A 19164-nucleotide genomic window follows, 5' to 3' on the forward strand; every position below is an offset into this window, starting at 1 on the left:
TTGCGGCAAGGGAGTGACAACATGGAATCCCTGTGATGCTCCATCTCCTGCACGAGCAGGAGAACTCGTCTATGTTTACAACAAATTTTTCTCCACTTTGGGAGACGTGTCTTACTTCAAACAGTTTGTGTGCTGACCAGCTATAAAGAAATAAAAAATTTAAACAACACATTTAAGTGTCTGAAATAAAGTTTACGAAGGAATGAATAAACATTTATGAAGTTATGAATAAAGTTACCTAGGTATCCAATTCTTGGTTGCTTGGGATTCCTTTGTAAATCTGGCCTGGATCTTTGGACAAATTGGTCCTGAAAATGATTGTATCTTTGAACTTTTTCACGAATATCAACACCCTTCATCTTAGGATTTTCCTGAACTGTTTTCACCAACTTTTTGCTCAACCACTTGGCGTCAACTAACTTCAGGTTGAACTCCCTGCTGCATGTATGAATGTCTTTTTTAGTTCTCAGCTGCCATGATTTTACAGCCTCCATATAACCAAAGTATATGGTCCATGGGCATTCTCCTTTTGCACCAAAGCACTTCATCCTCAATCTTCTCTTGTCATTTTTTACAAACTTTATATTCCTCCCATTTTCCAAGGCATACCCTTTTACAACATCTAAAATATCTTGCTTTTCTGCAAAAAAAGTCCCAACTTCCCATGTAAAGTCTACCATACTTTTTGGCATACAAAAAATACCAAACCTCCCATAACCTTCACTGCCATTAACCTCTTCATCACTATCTGTTGCACTAAAAAATTCCTCAGATTTCCACTCAAAATCTGACAATCCTCTATCGTCATGACCATCACATTCAACACTGACATTATCACGGTCATCATCACTATCATAAAGACTTTCTACTTGTACTTCTACTTCTACTTCGACATTACAATCTACATCACCATCTATATCACATTCAACACTCACATCTACTAGGCCCTCTAAGCACTCATTAATTCCATGTACATCACCTTCTTCAGTAGATGTACTCCAACTACAAAGATAAACTTCATCCTCCACGACTCCTTCACACACATTCAACTCTTGCTCTTCTTCAACCTCATGCAACTCTTGTACGTGACCATGACCTTCAACCTCTACTTCAACAGCACCACCATCTTCTTCACCCTCGTTCACCTCTTGTAAGTCACCATCAACTACATCATTTACTTCAACACTGTCACCATCTTCTTCACAAACATTGACCTCTTGTAAGTCACCATCAACTACACCATTTACTTCAACACCGTCACCATCTTCTTCACAAACATTGACCTCTTGTAAGTCACCATCAACTACACCATTTACTTCAACACCCTCACCATCTTCTTCACAAACATTCACCTCTTGTAAGTCACCATCACCTTCACCATTTACTTTAACAGAATCACCATCTTCTTCAACCTCTTTTTGTACTGTACCATTAACTTCAACTTCTCCTTCATCATTAGTAATGTCTTCAAGCATATGAATGACTTCGGGATCAGAAACTACATGGACAACGTATAAGTGAACTTCACCATTAATCCTAGCTAAGTTAGCCATATGCATGGCACCTCTGTCATCAATCAATTGTTCCAACCTATTTTCCAACACTAAACCCCCTCCTAAACAGTACCATAAATCTTTCAAATTCTCATATCCTAAACTTTTGACTACACTGACAACCACAAAAAAACTCCACGTGTCAGGGTCAAAGGACAAAGTTGTTGTCTCCCCTTCATACTTTAGGGTACTATCATTAATGAACTTTCCTCCATGGTGGAACACACACACAATAGCGTCCTCCATTACGCACAACACAACATAAATATATCTACAGACCTATTATGAAAACATATGACGACAAAAAAAATATATATTAAAACAGGCACAGAGATCAAATAACTTTAAACATACGCACTCAGACAAAGTCAAATAACTTGAAACATACATGGGGGACCACCAAAATGCAATCAAAACCAGAGACCAAACCATACATCAATGGGGGACCACGTATTCGATGTAGTTTCGATTGAATAAAAACGAATACAATAAAGCACAAACACTTACCTTCCTTTAGATGAACCTCCACTGACCACGTGCTTCAGCTTCTTGCTTCCAACAACAAAAGGACCCACAGACACCGCCCACTGCATGCACTCTGCCGCTTCAGCTATGTTTACGATCGCGATTTTTGGCCTCTCACGCGAACCCTAATACTCTAATAATCTTTCCCCAATCTCAATTGCCCTTTAATTTTTTCAAATTTCCTACTTTGCCCTTACCCCAAAACTGAATAAACATACGTGCATACCAATTATTTAATACAATAATCGTTTTAAATGCCACGTCTGATTAGTTACTGCACTCAACCATGCCACCTAACCAATACCGTAACGGCCGTTTCTCCAAATTAACGGCAGTCCTGTAATTGATTCAATTTTACAAAAACAAGGACTCAATTGATACGCCGAAAATGAAGAGGACCTATTTGAAATTCATGACCAAAATAGGGACCTACGGAGACATTAAACCAATTTAATTCAAGGAAAATCATTCATTACATAATACATCAAACATATCAAATATTTCACAACATATAATTAAATCAATCCCTTAACTCAAATCAATTCCTGATACTAGACTGACCGTCCGGACTGTATGAATCTGTGTAGCTACAGGCGTCCTTGCACCCGAGTGATGTAGTAACTGTATTACACTCGACAGCTGCCACTCGAGGTTAGTTCGTTTCTTACGTCGCCCATGTTAACTTATGGACTAAGGACCTCCTGCCATTCCCACACATGAACTACTCTCCTCTACGTGAAGATGAGTATCACGGAATATCAGGATGGACCAAGCCAGCATTAGCATGCCCACAGTCATACTTTACAAAATTCCATATTCAACCATGAGTCGTTCCTCCCTGGAACGCTCGTCCAAAATTCACAACCATAGTTCACCTCATATAATGTTCATCATTTATAATCTTTCACTTTTATTTTCATTTTTGTCTTTCTGTCCAAGTACATAAAAATCACGCCCTCTTTATAACGAGAACGAATGTGAGGAACGAGACCGAAGAACTTGTCCTGTTCCAAAATAAAGTAATACCGGCTTCAAGATGAATGGACGACCTATATTACAAGGTGGCTCGACACGGTCGGTCGACCCAGATGGACGACCTATATTACAAGGTTACTCGACACAGATGGACAACCTGTATTGAGAAGGGTGCTCGACACAACCGGTCTGCACAGATGAATGACCCGTATTAACAATGGTTGCTCGACATGGTCAGTCGACACAGATGGATGATCTGTGTTATCATGGGTGATCAACAAGGTTGGTCGACACAGATGGATGATCTGTGTTAATAATGGTATTCGACAGTGTCGGTCGACACAGATGGATGATTTGTATTAACAAGGGTACTCGACACTGTCGGTCGACACAGATGGATGATCTGTATTAACAAAGGTACTCGACACTGTCGGTCGACACATATGGTCGACCTGTATTAACAATGGTACTCGACACTGTCGGTCGACAAATATGGATGATCTGTATTAACAAGGGTACTCGACACTGCCGGTCGACACAGATGGATGATCTGTATTAACAAAGGTACTCGACACTGTCGGTCGACACATATGAAGGACCTGTATTTTCAAGAACGCTCGACGCTGTCGGTCGACACATTTGAAGGATCTGTATTATCAAGGACGCTCGACACTGTTGGTCGACACAGATGAATGATCTGTATTATCAAGGATTTTTCCAGAAAAGAGTAAAGAAAAGAAGAAGAGCGCTTAGTGTAAGACCGAGCACTACCCAACACGATTACTATGTGTAAGATCGACACTGCTCATTATGAGCTCTAAATAAAAGACCTACATAGATCATGCTCGACCAGAATCCTTCCAAATGAAAGTATTCCAATTCAAAGAAGTTTACTGGAACACCAAACGGTCGAGAACCGTTTAATGTCGGACATACGTTATCATAGGGAATTTGATATTCAAGTTTCACTTACGTTCACTGCTTATAAGCATGTATATTTCATATTCACACGTATCACTCATATCATACATTTCAACCAACATATACCATGTTCATGCAGTACAACAACGTTCGACCATGCATACTCAACCAATATACACCTCATACTTATGATCATATACCAACAATCAAATAACACAGTTCATACTTCATGCGACACACGTAATGTTCATACAGTACAAGACAAACATACGAATTAAATTTAATAAGCTTCCCTTACCTGGATCAGAAGTGAACGTCCTAACTCAAGGTGTTTGGTTCGTCCGCTAACAGTTCTCTACTCACACAGGATCACTTAATTCTTCCAACCCGATCTAACCATAAAAACCAAGAAATACTAAGAACTTAACCCTTCATGCAACCAGGATTTGGCTTTGCATGAGACAGAAAACGTTCGACGAAGAAGAGAGACTTACCAGTATCAGAACGTTGAGGTGATCGGTTCAAAACGAAGCTCACGACACGAAGAATGGTTCTACGGTTTCTGAATGTCGAACGGAGAAGAACGGTGAGTAGCATTAGAGAGAAGTTGAAGGCTTTCTAGAGAGAAGGTGGAGAAAATGAAAAGTTGGGTTTTGAGGAAGAAGAAGAATGCATGCAGAGAGTGGGAAGAAGGTTTTTCAGGAAAATTGGTTTTCTTCCCAAGTCAAACGGACGTTCTCTCACACACGGACACTTGTCTTCCACTACAAATTTCAGAGCATTCCCCTTGTGACACTTGGCAGAAGTTGCAGAGTTAAGGTAGTGGGTTTTTAATGAATCAGAGAAGGTTTCCAGTGCATTCATTGTGATTTAACAGGGGGAGGCTGGTCTAATTTTCCAAGGTCTTACAAAAAATCAAGAAATCTTTTTTTTTTATTCTTTACTCTTTCTAAATTAATTAAGCCTAATGAAATTATTATTACATGTTTTTTACCTGGCTTTTTTCTATTGATAATTTTTAAGGTTACTTAACCATTGATACTTCGCCATTTAGTTAATTCGTCATTTATATATCTAATTATTTAATAAATTATATTTGTTAATCTTTATCAAATAAATACCATAATCACTATAATTCAAATTAATGATGTCATCAATAATCCTATAAATATTATCGATCTAAATAGAATTATGAAAAACATATTTTTCATTATTTTCTGAACAAGTCTCAAATTTTACAATTAGGATATTATACTAATTATTTATTAGAATAAAATAAAAGACTTTTAATGTTGTGGAAGCACTTCATTTTCTTATCTTTGTTGTTCATTTCAAAAAGTTTAGAAATGTGTTAAGATTTGGACACACTGTTAAGAGTTTAATACGAGTTTGGACACACTACTGTTAAGATTTGGACCACTCTTTTGAAGATTTTTCACATACATGTTTCTTGAATTCTGTTAATAAACCACTGTATTGGTTATGTACAAATTCTCTGAAATAAGACCCCATATACACACACACAAATATATATATATATATATATACCCATATTTATGCTCTTTTGTAAATTTTGTTTTCCTTAGTACTCTATGTATGATTCATCTTGTATTTTTGGCAGAAATTAAGGTTACTATTTATACAATTTAATAGTAAACTGTATCTTTAATTATCCAACATTCTTTAAAGAATGTTGGATAGAATGTTGGATAATTAAAGATGCAGTTTACTATTAAATTGTATAAATAGTAACCTTAACTTCTGCCAAAAATACAAGATGAATCATACATAGAGTACTAAGGAAAACAAAATTTACAAAAGAGCATAAATATGGGACTGATGAATCAAGAAGAATCATTCAAACCCGAATCCCTCCATAAAATGCCATAACCAAAAACACTCAAGAACCGCTTAAACTGGTGGCAACAGGAATAACAATAACCAGAATAAGAATGAGTAGCAATATGATCCCAATACACATCCACTTCCTGCTATTCTTCTGGTAATGCTTTGCAGTGTGGAGATTCTTGGTCCCATCCTTAACATAGTGCGAAGCGTGCAACACATGATGCTCAATGTCATCCATTTTCTCACCCTGTGCCTCAACCATCACAGCCATGTCCAGAAACACCTGATGCAGCTCCAGCAAACTCTTCTCCACTTCCTTAGCAGCATCATGTCTATCCTGAATCTCCACCACAGTTTCCAGAACCTTCCCTCTCCCATGCTCCTGAATCGCCTTCCCTAAAATCTCTTCCTCATTACCATTTGCAATGATCTTCTCAATCACCTCCTCATCTGGGTACTCCCCAGTCACTGTGAAGTACCTAATAGATAAAGCATTCAAGAACATGAGGGTAAAAAACAAACATGATTGAATATAGATATAGAAAGTGTGTAGATTATTTACCTTCTCCCCACAGTATCCTTGTATTCACTCATCATCCTCTGCCTCAACCCCTGGAACTCCATCATCAGCTCCTTCAGCTTCTTCCTCAGTCCATTGGTGACAGCGATCCGGGTACGGTAGATGGCCGGCGTGCCGTCCTTGAGACCGGAGAGCCTCCGGTTGGCGGCGTTGGCCCGGTCCATCTCCTCGAGCTGGGTCCGAATCGCCCTGGCCTTCTTTAGGACTGCAACAATGTTGGCGTTGATCCTGCTCCTTAGTGCTTTGAGCTCCTCAGCCTTATGCAGAGACTTGCTCTCCTCGTTGGCCTGCTGCAAGCTGCCGAGGATGTCTCTGAGGGACCCCATTTCAGTCTTCACCTTCTCAGCTTCTTCCAAGAAGATTCCCATGTCAGTGTCCAAGAGGGTTATGGAAGAGGTGAGTTCCACATCGGGAGGAACAGCCATACCCGCTTCCAAATCAACGTCTTTCATCGCAGCTTTCTTTAGATCCACGTAGCTGGTGAAGGACTTGGTCATTAGATCGTTCATTTTGGGATCAGAAATTGATTTTGATATGTGCAAGCAAAACTAGAGTAAAAGAGAATGAGTGAAGACGATAATAGAAAGGATGTTGATGAACCGTAGGAGGAAAGTTCGTGGAGTTTTATGAGTTGTGAAAGGGTAACGGATAGTTTTTTTTTCTTTTCGGAAAGTAGCCGTTGGAAGTTTTCACTACCACAAGCCTCAACGGCTATTTTTCGAATTTTCGATTATTCAGCGAGTTAATAATATTAAATTACTTTTTGAATTGAATTGTATTTTGTTTAGGTTAGACAAGCACGGGTTAAATGAGCTTTAACAGTCAACTACATAAAGATTGAATCTCCTAAGAGAAAAAGTTGGGCTGAAAAGAATGATATAATGGGAGGACCAGTAATATAGTAGATTGATAAAAAATAAAAATAAAAAGAGGATAGATTCTAATTCTATTTCGGGGGAGTTTTTTGGTAAGTGAATAATTTAATCTTTGAAAAAAAAAATTCTAATTTATTTTCTAAATTAAATATGTAAAAAATTAAATAATTTATTCTTTGAAAAAATAAAATATCTAATTTAGTTTCTAAATAAAATATATAACAAAATTGGTCATTAAAAATATACTTTTATGATAAAATAATTTTAAAAAATTAGAAAACAAATATAATTGAAGAACTTTTTTATCTACTAACTAAAATAAATATTTCGCTTCTTAGTGACAAAAGTGAGAACGTGTAGTATTTTTAAAAAACGAAATGAGTTATTTGCCGTTTTTATTCATTAGAATTTATCTAGTTCATATTAGTAAATAAAGATTAATTTCTGTTTTATTAGTAATTAAATGTCAGTTTCAGTTTTTAATTTTGTACTTAAATATTAGGTTTAATCCTTTACTACATCCCTATTTATGTACGAATTTCTCAATTGGGTCCTCGTTTTTTAAAGTGTATCAAAATGGTCCTTAATTTTGAAAATTGATATCAATTGAGTCCTTTCCGTTAAGTTGGCTGGTGGCGTTAAAAAAATTGATGAGTGGATGCTGTGATGACGAACGAACACTCGTCCACCAGCGAACGAACGCTCGTCCACCAGCGAACGAACGCTCGTCCACCAGCGAACGAACGCTCGTCCACCAGCGAACGAACGGTCGTCGACCTCTTACTGCTGGACGACCGTTCGTTCCACACTGGACCACCGTTCGTTCGGTAGTCGACGAGCGTTCGTTCGCTGGTGGACGAGCGTTCGTTCGCTGGTGGACGAGCGTTCGTTCGCTGGTGGACGAGCGTTCGTTCGCTGGTGGACGAGCGTTCGTTCGTCATCTCAGCATCCACTCATCAATTTTTTTAACGCCGTCCAGCCAACTTAACGGAAAGGACTCAATTGATATTGTATAGTATAAAATATTAACTGAGTGGTTACAAACAACCAACCGGATATTCAGGTAATCTGTTTATATCTTATTCTGTTTATATTTTGTTGGGCTTATATCAGCTTAGGATCCATGAGATAAATTATAAATACAAAGCCAGGGCCAAAAGCCAGGTACGTTCCACTTACGCATTATTCACTCTACGCTACTCTCAAATACTCAATAGTGAAAATCATTCACAAAACATTCAACTAAGAGCCGAGGCTCCTCAAAATCACACCCCTAACTTGAGCGTCGGAGTATCTTTTGCAGGTACATCCACCCTCGTCAAGAAGGAGACCGATGGGCTTGCGCCAACACCGATTGGCCAACAGTAGGAGTTTGGAGGCGAGCGAGCGGCCCAGACGCGTCAGCAGGTTAGTCTCTCGGTCCCCAAAACTTTCCACCGAAACAGATATCAATTTTCAAAATTAAGGACCATTTTGATACACTTTAAAAAACGAGGACCCAATTGAGAAATTCGTACATAAATAGGGATGTAGTAAAGGATTAAACCTAAATATTATGGTCAAATATTGACCTATTATTTAGGGATATAGTGCAGAGTCTGTTTAGAAAACTGTCCACGTGCAGAAACGTGCAGAGTTGGTTTTCTTTTGTTAGAGAGTTTGTTTTCTTTGCTGCTGTAAGGCTATAAAGCCTATCATCTGTTATTTGAATTAATAAGAGAGTGTTTTTCACCCAAAAGCAGAGAGTACTTACGTGTTTACAGTTCATTCAATATTTGTCTTTAGCAAGTAAGATTCGTCATTGCTCTTCAAGTAAAAGATTTCGTCTCCATGTGTATACTTTTTATTTGCATAATACAATCAACTTTGTTCTTTATCTTAATAAAAAAGCCTCTTCTGAAATATTCTTTATTTACTTTTTTTTCCTCGTTATAAAAAGATAAAAGATTAAATTTTATTATAATTATTAAAAAATATTATTAGATTTTAAAAAATATTATTAGATATTAAAAAATACTCATTCAAAAGGGAAAGAGCACCCACAATTTTATTTTCACAATAAAAGCTAGTGGAATGACTCTTTCCTCATGCCAGCGGGAAAAAAAGAGAGGCCCACGAGAGGAGAGAGTGATTCAACTTCTAACAAACAACAGGTTTTTTAAAAGAATATTTACAAAACTTAAAATATAAAATAATAAAATTTATAATTTTTATTAAAAATGGTTAATTGGGTTTAAAAAGTATTTCAAAAACTTAAAAGATAAAATAATAACATAAATATATTAATAAAAGATAAAATTAGTAAAACATTATGCATATTAAAGTCACACGCTAATAAAAAAGATGATGTAATTTAAGCTAATAAATAGGCTTCAATTTGAAAAATAAACTAAGTCTTTTAAAACATGGTAATATTTTTTAAATTATTTGCACAACTATAAATTTTTATTATCTTATACCTAAAACTTGTGTAATTTTACGATTTTTTTCATTATAGTCTTCATTGAGATTCATTTTTTTCTTCATTTTCATTTCTCATTATCTTTTCTTTTTGTTCTTGTTTTTCTCTTCCTTCTCCTAACATTGTTTTTCTTCTTATTTTTGTGTTGTCATTGCATTTTGTTGTTTATTGTCATCTTGCCTTAGTACGAACAAAGAATATAGATATTGTTTGGATAATGTGACTTCATCTCCTCATTCATGGTGTCTAACCATTGAAACCTCTCTTTACTTGTAGAAGATACACTACATTGTTCATTGTTTAACACCTCAATAGCAACCACTAAAGAGTATGCATTAAGCTCTCAATTTTCATACCTTTCCACAACTCTTATCTTTCTTCTCAATCTTTATTTGGAAAACATGTAATCATTAGACCATTTTTCTTCATCAAAAGCTTCTTATCTCTTATCTATCGAATCATCTAATGCATCATCTGGTATGTGATAATGCTAATTTTTACTATTATCTAAGCATCATTTTAGTAACAAAATCAACTCCTTTATAACATATAACTTGTTTAATCCTCTTCTTTTGTCTTTGTTTTCTGAATAATTGTGTTTCAGGCTACTTTGATATACTTTCTTCAATAATCCCTTATTTTGTAGCTAATAATGAGCTTGGAAGAGTCTCCAACAATGTATAGGGCTAAACCAACCACAAGGAACAAGTACAAATGCAGAAACGCTCGCCCAGTGTGGACGCCCGAGGACGCTCGCTCAGAGAAAAATGAACGCTCGTCCAATGTGCACGCATGAGAGGACGCTCGCTCAGGAGAAGAGGACGCTCGTCCAGAAGTTCATGGAGGACGTTCGTCCACAAAACAGAGAGGACGCTCGTCCTAGAAACACAGAGGACGCTCGTCCAGAGAGGAAGTGGACGTTCGGTCAGGTATAACAGAGGACGATCGTCCATACGCTCGTCCAAGATTCAGGACGCTCGTCCAACAAAGAGAGAAGAGGACGCTCGTTCGTCCAAAGCGCAGTGGACGCTCGTCAGCGAGATGCTCAGCGGACGTTCGGCGAGGAGAATAGGACGCTCGTCCAATATAGAAACGCTCAGGACGCTCGTCCACTTTCAGTGGACACAGTTTTTGCGAAGGGGAAAGGATCTTTGGCTGCCCAGACCCGTTTTCTCTCAATTGGAGCTCTTGGAGGCGAGCGAGGAGCTGTGGGAACAGTCCTTCTTCATCCTTGGGTCTTCTTCCTTCTTCCATTTCCACCATTGTTGTAAGCTTGAGCTCTCTATTCATGGAGAGTTAGTTTCATTATTGTTGGGGGATTGATGTAGCCATTGAAATCTTATGTAAACTACTATGTTTTGAATGAATTTATGCCTCTTTCATTGATTGTTAGTGTTTAATTCCTTTTCTTAATGCTTGTTGTGAAGGTTCTACCCGTTACATGATTTTAGGGTTTGCTTGATATTGGGAAATGTTGTGTAAATCTGGACTTGGATTAAACACCTAAAGGAAATAGTATCTAGGGATAGAATTATGACCTTTGGTTGTCTTAGATCTCAATTCTTAATGCGGAAATAATTGTTAGGTCTTCCAAGGGATTGGAGCCTAATAAGGAAGTCTAGGCTCTCTCTACCAAGGGATTGGGTTTGAGTAATTTAGTAGATTGACATTTGCATATTAATGAAGAGGAAGTGATTTTCTATATATAAGAATGAAGTAGGTGAAATCATACCCCCAACAATACCATTCCATATTGTCAACACCCAATTTCGTCCTGATTGACTAATAAATTTCTTTTCATCAAGAATAAAATATAAATAAAAATAAAAAACAAATAAAAAAAAAATAAAAAAAAAAATAATAAATAAAAAATAAAAAATAATAATAATAAAAATAAAAATAAAAAAAAAAAGAGCAAAAAGAGCGTTCGGCCTCTTGCTGTAGCTTTACGACCGTTCGTCCTCTCCTGTGCGTCGTTCGTCCTCCACCATGCTCTTCTCATCTCCATATCTCGTGACGTTCGGCATTTCTTTAGCTTCAGGCGTTCCTGCGTTTTGCCGCTCGTTCTCAACCGTTCGACCGTTCGTTTTCGTTGACGTTCGTCAATTCTCAACTTCAACCGCTCGGTCATCCACTAGCAACCGAGCCATACGACTACTCCCAGTGCAAACGTTCGTCTAGCCTGCCGGACCGTCCGTCCTCTACACTGAGAAACCGTTCGTCCTTAACCGTGCGTGTATCTCTCCATATCTCAATGACGTTCGGCAACCCTCAGCCTCGACCGTTCGGTCATGTTGTGTTAGTGAACGTTCGGTCATGTTATGTGTTAGTGAACGTTCGGTTATGTTTTATGTTAGTGAACTTTCGGTCATTTTATGTCAACGTTCGGTCATGTAATGTGTTAGTGAGCGTTCGGTTTATATTGTTTAATGAGCGTTCGGTCTTCACTCGAACGCTCAGTCCTTCATTTGAACGCTCGGTCTCAATGACGGTTGTCTTTAGCGTTCGTACTCTTGCTTAATTTCGTCCAGTGTTCGGTTTTAAGCGTTCGGCCAGGAAACAAATAGCGTTCGGCAAAGAGTGTGGTGAGGCGTTCGTCCTAATCATTCCCCCTACCGCTCGTCCATCACTTTCCTTCCTACCGCTCGTCCATCACTTACCCTTTCTACCGTTCGCCCAGCTAATTCCAGTCTTCTACCGCTCGTCCTGAGCCTCCCTTCCATTCTTCTACCGCTCGTCCTAATCATTCCTGTCTTATGCCGCTCGTTCAACTCTTACCCTTTCTGCCGCTCGTCCTAATCACTTCGCCTCTTTTACCGCTCGTCCATCTCACTCCCCCTACCGCTCGTCCATGATTTCCCCCCATCTACCGCTCGTCCATCATTCCCACTTTCTACCGCTCGTCTTGATCACCCGTCGTTCCTGGGCCCCTGTAATGATTCGCACAATCTTCCAACGGTCCACTTCTACCTTCCCCCACTTCACCAACCCTCTAATTATTCCCCACCAATTATTCCCAGAATCTGTCACCAACCCAATAATTTCTGCAGCCCTCCAATCACAGCTACCGACACTCCTCATCCTCCAATCAAAGCTACCGACAGTTTCATCCAATGAGGCTTGCCAACAATTTTGAGTCTTCTGCCAATTTAAGGAGTGCACTGGCCTCCATCAAAGGGGGAAGACACCTGAGATGAGGATACCGTGGCCGAACTCCAAACTCTGGAGGAGCCTTCATCTCCAACAGCCCCTCACCCGTAACCATACTAACTACACTTCCCTTTCACTCCCAATTCCTCACCTCCAACAACATCCATCATCTTTATCCTGACCACAGCCTAACCTCAAACTGCCATTCTTCATCACCTAATCTTTCAATCTTCATCCATTCCCAACAACCTAAATACACCCACGGCTACTGGAAGATCATCATCATTCACACAGCCAACATGATCATCATCATCTAGAATACACTTGCAGCACCTTATACTCGGCCACTACCAATACCTCACGGCCACCACCTATCCTCACCCAGTCATCATCTTCATCCATATTCACCCACTGCCACAACCATCTTAATAATGAACACAACACAACCAAACACCAGTTCTACCATCCTCATCCTCCTCTTCGAACCTCCATAGCAACCACATACTTCATTCATTACCAACACCTGATACCACGGACAACATCCAACATCAATCATCATTCATTCTCCTCCACCCCTCGGTTTCATCACCGTCCACAGACAAAATTGATACCTTTTCATTCTCAGAACATTCATTCCTTACTCATCATCGATTCATCCTTCATAGGATCAGAGGGAGAAGAGGAAAAGAGCGAGAAAGGAGACCTGACGCCAAGACCGGGGACGACCCCGGCGGAGAGCGGCATCACTGGCGCGACCTTCGTTCGCGGTTTGCGGAGGTTGGCCCTACCGAGAAGCAGCGTCGGCGTGGCACAGAGACACGAGAGCGAAGGGGAGAAGCCAAGGCTCGATTCCGACGGTGGAGGCAACTCGCGGCGGACTGCGCGGAGGAGGTGGCGACGTGTGTGCAGGGCCAACCCCTTCCTGGGTTACCATTTTCAAAGGAGAACGAGCGCGAGAGAAAAGGAGACTCTACGGTGTCCGGCGGTGCTTCCACCATAAGTGACGTCGCCGGCGACTTTCTCGGTCAGCTACGGGGATGTGCGGCGGGATGGTCTCGTCGGGGGGGCAGATGGCTGCCGCAGATGATGAAGAAGGGGCCCCAAGTTTCCTCTGCTGCTGGATGGGAGGGAGACCCTAGTGGTTTCTGATGTGGAAACGAAAAGAGGCTTTGGGCCTAGCGTGGGATGCCTCCTTGGCGCAACTCATATTCACACCCCCTTTCCATTTGGGGCTTAAGCCCACTGTGCAAACAATTAAATAAAAAACACAAGAAAGAAAAAAGGAATTGGACCTAACACATCTCGGGATGCACCTCCAAATTTCATCATTACACCCCTGACAGGTACAAAGACAAAAAAGAGAGGTTTTAAGCCCAAACCAAAGAGCTTCAATTCTTTCCACACCTCTGGTTTTTTATCTCTACACTTTTATGCTTATTGGTTGCTTTTTTTATGCTCTTTTAATACTTTTTTCTGGATTGTTTTATTTTCAGTGGCTATGTATGATAACTCTCGTATATTGTATCTTATGTTTTGTCAGATTTGTTCATAAAAAAATAAAAAGAAACAAAAATAAAATAAAAGACAAAAAGAAAAATACAAAATTAAAAGTTAAATTAAAAAATTACAAAAAATATGTTTTAAAGGTTTAGGCACATGTGTGATCGCACGCATCGTCCTTGTGCTAAAAACCTTTTCTCTTTCTTAAATAAAATTACTAAAAAATATGTTTAGGCACATGTGTGATCGCACGCATCGTCCTTGTGCTAAAAACCTTTTATGCTTGTTTTATAAAAATACCAAAAAATATAAAATCTTCAAAAACCAAAAACATCATATTTTCAAACAACAAACAGTCTTGCTAGCCAGAACTACGTGATCCTTGATTCTCCATCAAAAGTGGAGATACGTAGGAGCAAGGCCAGTCCTTGTCAGGTTCACTTTCCCAAAAATCCAAATTTATCCATAATCATTTTCCAAACAAATTTCTCAAACAAATTTTAAAGCAGTTTTCTAAAAGAACTACGGAACCCTGATTTCTCATTCTTAATGAGAATACGTAGGAGCAAGGTCAATCCTTGTCGGACCCAAAAAACTAAAATATACATTTTGTTTTCTTTGGAGTCTTATTTTAGGGGATAGTTAAACATTTTGAAAACCACATCATATTCGCATATTTAGTTAAAGGTACTGCCCCAGGGCAGGCGTTGTAGGGTGCTAATACCTTCCCTACACGTAACCGACTCCCGAATTTAGAATCTCATTTTCGCAGACCATGCCTTATCATTTTATGGTTTTTCCGTAGTTTTCCAGAATAAACTATGGTGGCGACTCCAAATCTCTTTTTTCAAAACCGTTTTCTTTTTCGGATCGTCGTCCCGTCGCGATCCCGGTTGCGATAGATGGTGACTCCACTGGGGACGTCAGAGAGTCAGGCCATTTAATTAGATAAGCGAATTCGATGTGGTTTTTACTTTATGTTTTTATTCTCTTTTTCCTTATCTAGGTATGATATTTGGAATAATTGCATGTGAGTTTCTTTTACTTTTTCTTTATGTTTGAAATAATTGTTCCTTATCTATGTTTGATATGTCTACTTATCTGTGTTTATTTTTGCAATTGTTGTTTTACATTATAATTTCCCTCTACACATTATGCATATCATGAGTGGGGCCCTATACCCGGGTCTAAGCGTAACTTAGAATTAGAGGGGTTGTGTAGCGGTGTCACTCTGGGATGTACTTCCTGTTTGGCTATCGTGAGAACCCCAGCTAGAGTCTGTTCTCTTCATTTGTGTCTCCGCATCTAGTTGATTACTCTGACTGTTGTGGAGAAACAATGAAAAGAGCCATAGCTCTGGTGGCCTTGATTTAAGCATTAGGGAACCATCCTTGTGAGTGCATATCTTTGGCCTTAGAACTTTAAGTTATTCAACCTCTGATACGGCACAAAAGGGAGACTATTTTGTTTCAGTTTGTCTGTCATTTCCTATTTTACAAAAAAATTGTCATGTTTCTTTTAAAAAAAAAAGAGAAAAATATGAAAATAAAAGATAAAATTAATGTTCTCGGAATCATTCAAAAAAAAAAAAGAAAAAATTAGAATTTCTTAAAATACTTTTAGGGCATGAAAAATCTTTAAAAAAAAAATTAATTAATAAAGTGTACATATTTTGGGGCAATATAGATCATCGTTTCGAATTTCTGGACATCATTTTTCATACAAATAAAATGTGAAATATTGTTATCTTTCAAAAAAAATTTTGCTTTGAACGTGCAATATTTTCCTCTTCGAAGTAGTTAATTTTTCGCACAGGTATATATATTTACTTTTCTTAATTTAAAAAAAAATTTAAAAATTTAACTCATTAAAAATAAAAATTCTTTAAAAAAAAAAAGAACTGAAAACATTTTATTTAGCTTTGAGAACAGTTCTTGGGCTCGTTAGACCCAATTGACGTTTATGTTTTTCTTGAGTCTGATTTCACTAAAAAAAAACGAAAAATTATATTTTTGGGGCATGAAAAATCATAAAAGGATTTTTTAAATTGTACATATTTTGGGGATCATTGTTGCGAATATCATATTTGAATTCATACAAATAAAATTGTTATCTTCCAAAAAAAAAACAAAATCTGAGAATGAAAGATGAACAGTTTTTGAGCCCATTAGGCCCTATTGTCATATGTGGTTTCTCTTGAACCAGTGCATCTGAATTTCTAAAAAAATAAAAAATACATGTTTATTTTGTGTTTTCAATTCATAATTTCCCTTTCCATTTGTGTGAACAAGTATTTGTGCAAAAAATAAAAATAGAGAAATTCAGACCCTTGTCTGAAGATTTTGTCATGGTTGTAAAAAGAATAGTGTTGGGCCCATTGAGTCTAGTAGTGTTGCAAAATTTTCTTTAGTTCAATCTTGTGAAATCCTTTCATAACAAAAAATGAAAAAAATGAATTTCTTTTAGCTTGTTCCATATACTATGAAAAATGAAAAAAATGTTTTCTTTGTCATCTTCTTGTGTCAAGTTCACACGGCTCAGGACATCTGATCCATTGGGTCAATGTGCCTGGTAAGTCCAACTTCCTTCTATGTTACTTCTCCTCAGGTCCGATCCGATCTGGATTTTCCCGTGTCGGAAAGTAAAAAACAAAAAAAGAAAAGATCGGTTCGGAGCCCATTGAGTCCAATTGTCCTTCTCTGTCAAAAAAAAATACAAAAAGATTTCTTTCCGTAAATTGCATAATTTTCCTTCAGTAATATATTTGTCAAATAAAAAAGCAGCATAATTGTGGAAGATACAAATTGTTAACAATGTGTTTTCAGTACAGTCTTCCAAATTATCATGCATGATTTGCTTGGAATTTGTTGTCAAAAAAATTAAGAATTAAAGATGAACAGTTTGCGAGCCCATTAGGCCCAGTTGGCATATGTGGTTTCTCTTAAGTCAGTGCATCTGAAATCCTAAAAAATAGAAGGAAACGCTTGTCTCTGTTTGTTTTGTGTTGTCAAATTCATAATTGCTAAAAATGAAAATAGGGGAATTCAGACCCTGTTCAAGATTTTGTTATGAACATAAGAAGAATAGTTTTTGGTCCCATTGGGTCGAGAGAGTGTTGTGAAATCTTCTCTAATTCAATTTTCTGAAATCTTCTAAAAATAATAATATGAATTTCTTTTAGCTTGTACCATAAAATATGAAAAATGAAAAAATATTTTCTTTGTCATTTTCTTGTGTCAAGCTTTCACGGCTCAGGTCATCTGATTCATTGGGTCAATGTGCCTGGTAAGTCCAACTTCCTTCTATGTCAATTCTCTTCAGGTCCAATCCGATTTGGATTTTTCCCGTGTCAAAAAGAAAAGTCCAATTCCAAGCTCATTAAGTCCATTTCTCGTTCTCTATAAAAAAAATATACAAAAATATTTCCTTCAATAAACTGCATAATTTTTCCTCATTAACACATTTTTCATTCATAAAATAAAATGCAGCATAAGTTTGAAAGTACAAAAAGATTTCTTTCAGTGAATTGCATAATTTTCCCTTATTAGCATATCTTTCATTCATTAAATAAAGAGGAATATAAGTGAAAAATACAAAAATATTTCTTTCAATAAGTGCATCAGTTTTCGTTTCATGATACATATTTTCATTCAAAAAAAAGAACAACCCAAGTGAAAAAATACAAAAAAAAAAAAATATGTTTAAATGATTCGCATGATTTCTTCATAAAAGAATGATGCACAATTTTGAAAATTCAAAAAGATTTATTTCAGTTAGTTTCATCATTACATTTCTGTATTCATAAAAAAAAAGGAGAACACAAATTTGAAAAATTCAAAAAGATAATTGAGTCAATTGTTTTCGAGGTAAGTCATCAAGTTTATGTTATTCTAAGAATAAAAAGAAAATGGATGTCATTCTTTGTTGGGTCAGATAATTGGGTCACATTTGCCATTTAAACCTCAGTGTGTGCATTGCTCATTCCTTAGTAATATCCATCATCAGCCTTCATTGAATTTTTATTTGTAAACATCTACCCGTCAGACTTCATTCAGCCTTTCTTTGTAAACATCCATCCCTCATACTCAGCCTTAATTGAACCTTTGTTTGTAAACATCTACCTGATAGCCTTAGTTGAGCCTTTGTTTGAAAGCATCTATCCTCCGGCCTTCGTTGTACAAAAGGATTGACCCCGATCATTGCCCAAGATGAACAAAATTATATTTTGGGGCAAATGTGCCTGTCCATAATTTTGTCAGTTAGGTGATCCCTGAATCCTTCAAAGACAAAAAAAAAGAGAGTTTCAAAAAGAAAATAAAAAGAAAAACAACTCGTGCTGAAGTCAATTGATTTGTCATATAGTTAATCTTTCGAAAATAAAGTGACCAGAATTCAAGATGATGTGTGGCCATTTTCCTTCATCCAAAAAGATCCAAAAAAATATATCCATTGATACCCATTTGAGCCAAGAAATAATTCTCTTTCAAATTTACCCGAGTAAGAGTTACCATTACAATAGAAGTCGACTCAGGATGCAAACAAAAGACACTTAGTGATCAAAGAAAGAAAGTTCATCAAGAAGAGCAAATAGAAAGAAGAAACACTGAGTGGTGATCTTAAGAAGAGAAAAGCATTGAGGAGGTTGACAAATAGCAAATTCAGGACCAAAATGGTAACTCTTGTTTCAAAAAATAATAACCTGAAAACATTTGTTTGGGCCTTATCCGTTGTTTGAATACCCTTCAGCCCACAGCATCATTACAAGCCGAATAAAAG

At 37.6% G+C, this 19164-nt stretch overlaps 1 protein-coding gene across 1 annotated transcript; it reads right to left on the reverse strand.

Moving 5' to 3' along the window:
* Positions 1–5684: 5684 nt before the first annotated feature.
* On the reverse strand, positions 5685–7004 carry LOC128193550 (syntaxin-related protein KNOLLE-like). The gene is made up of 2 exons (XM_052867253.1): positions 6385–7004; positions 5685–6301 (listed from the first exon to the last, which is right to left on the reverse strand). The coding sequence occupies exons 1-2, from the start codon at positions 6909–6911 to the stop codon at positions 5875–5877; spliced, it is 954 nt and encodes a 317-aa protein (XP_052723213.1). The 5' UTR covers positions 6912–7004; the 3' UTR covers positions 5685–5874.
* Positions 7005–19164: the final 12160 nt, after the last annotated feature.

Source organism: Vigna angularis, chromosome 8, assembly GCF_016808095.1.
Source record: "Vigna angularis cultivar LongXiaoDou No.4 chromosome 8, ASM1680809v1, whole genome shotgun sequence".
In the NCBI taxonomy this organism is placed as follows: Eukaryota; Viridiplantae; Streptophyta; class Magnoliopsida; order Fabales; family Fabaceae; genus Vigna; species Vigna angularis.

Excerpts from the sequence above, each read along its gene's own strand:
- LOC128193550 (XM_052867253.1), bottom strand. The coding sequence starts at position 6,911 with ATGAACGATCTAATGACCAAGTCCTTCACCAGCTACGTGGATCTAAAG. Across the intron at positions 6,302-6,384 it reads AAGGATACTGTGGGGAGAAG|GTACTTCACAGTGACTGGGG; the intron begins GTAAATAATCTA and ends TTTATCTATTAG.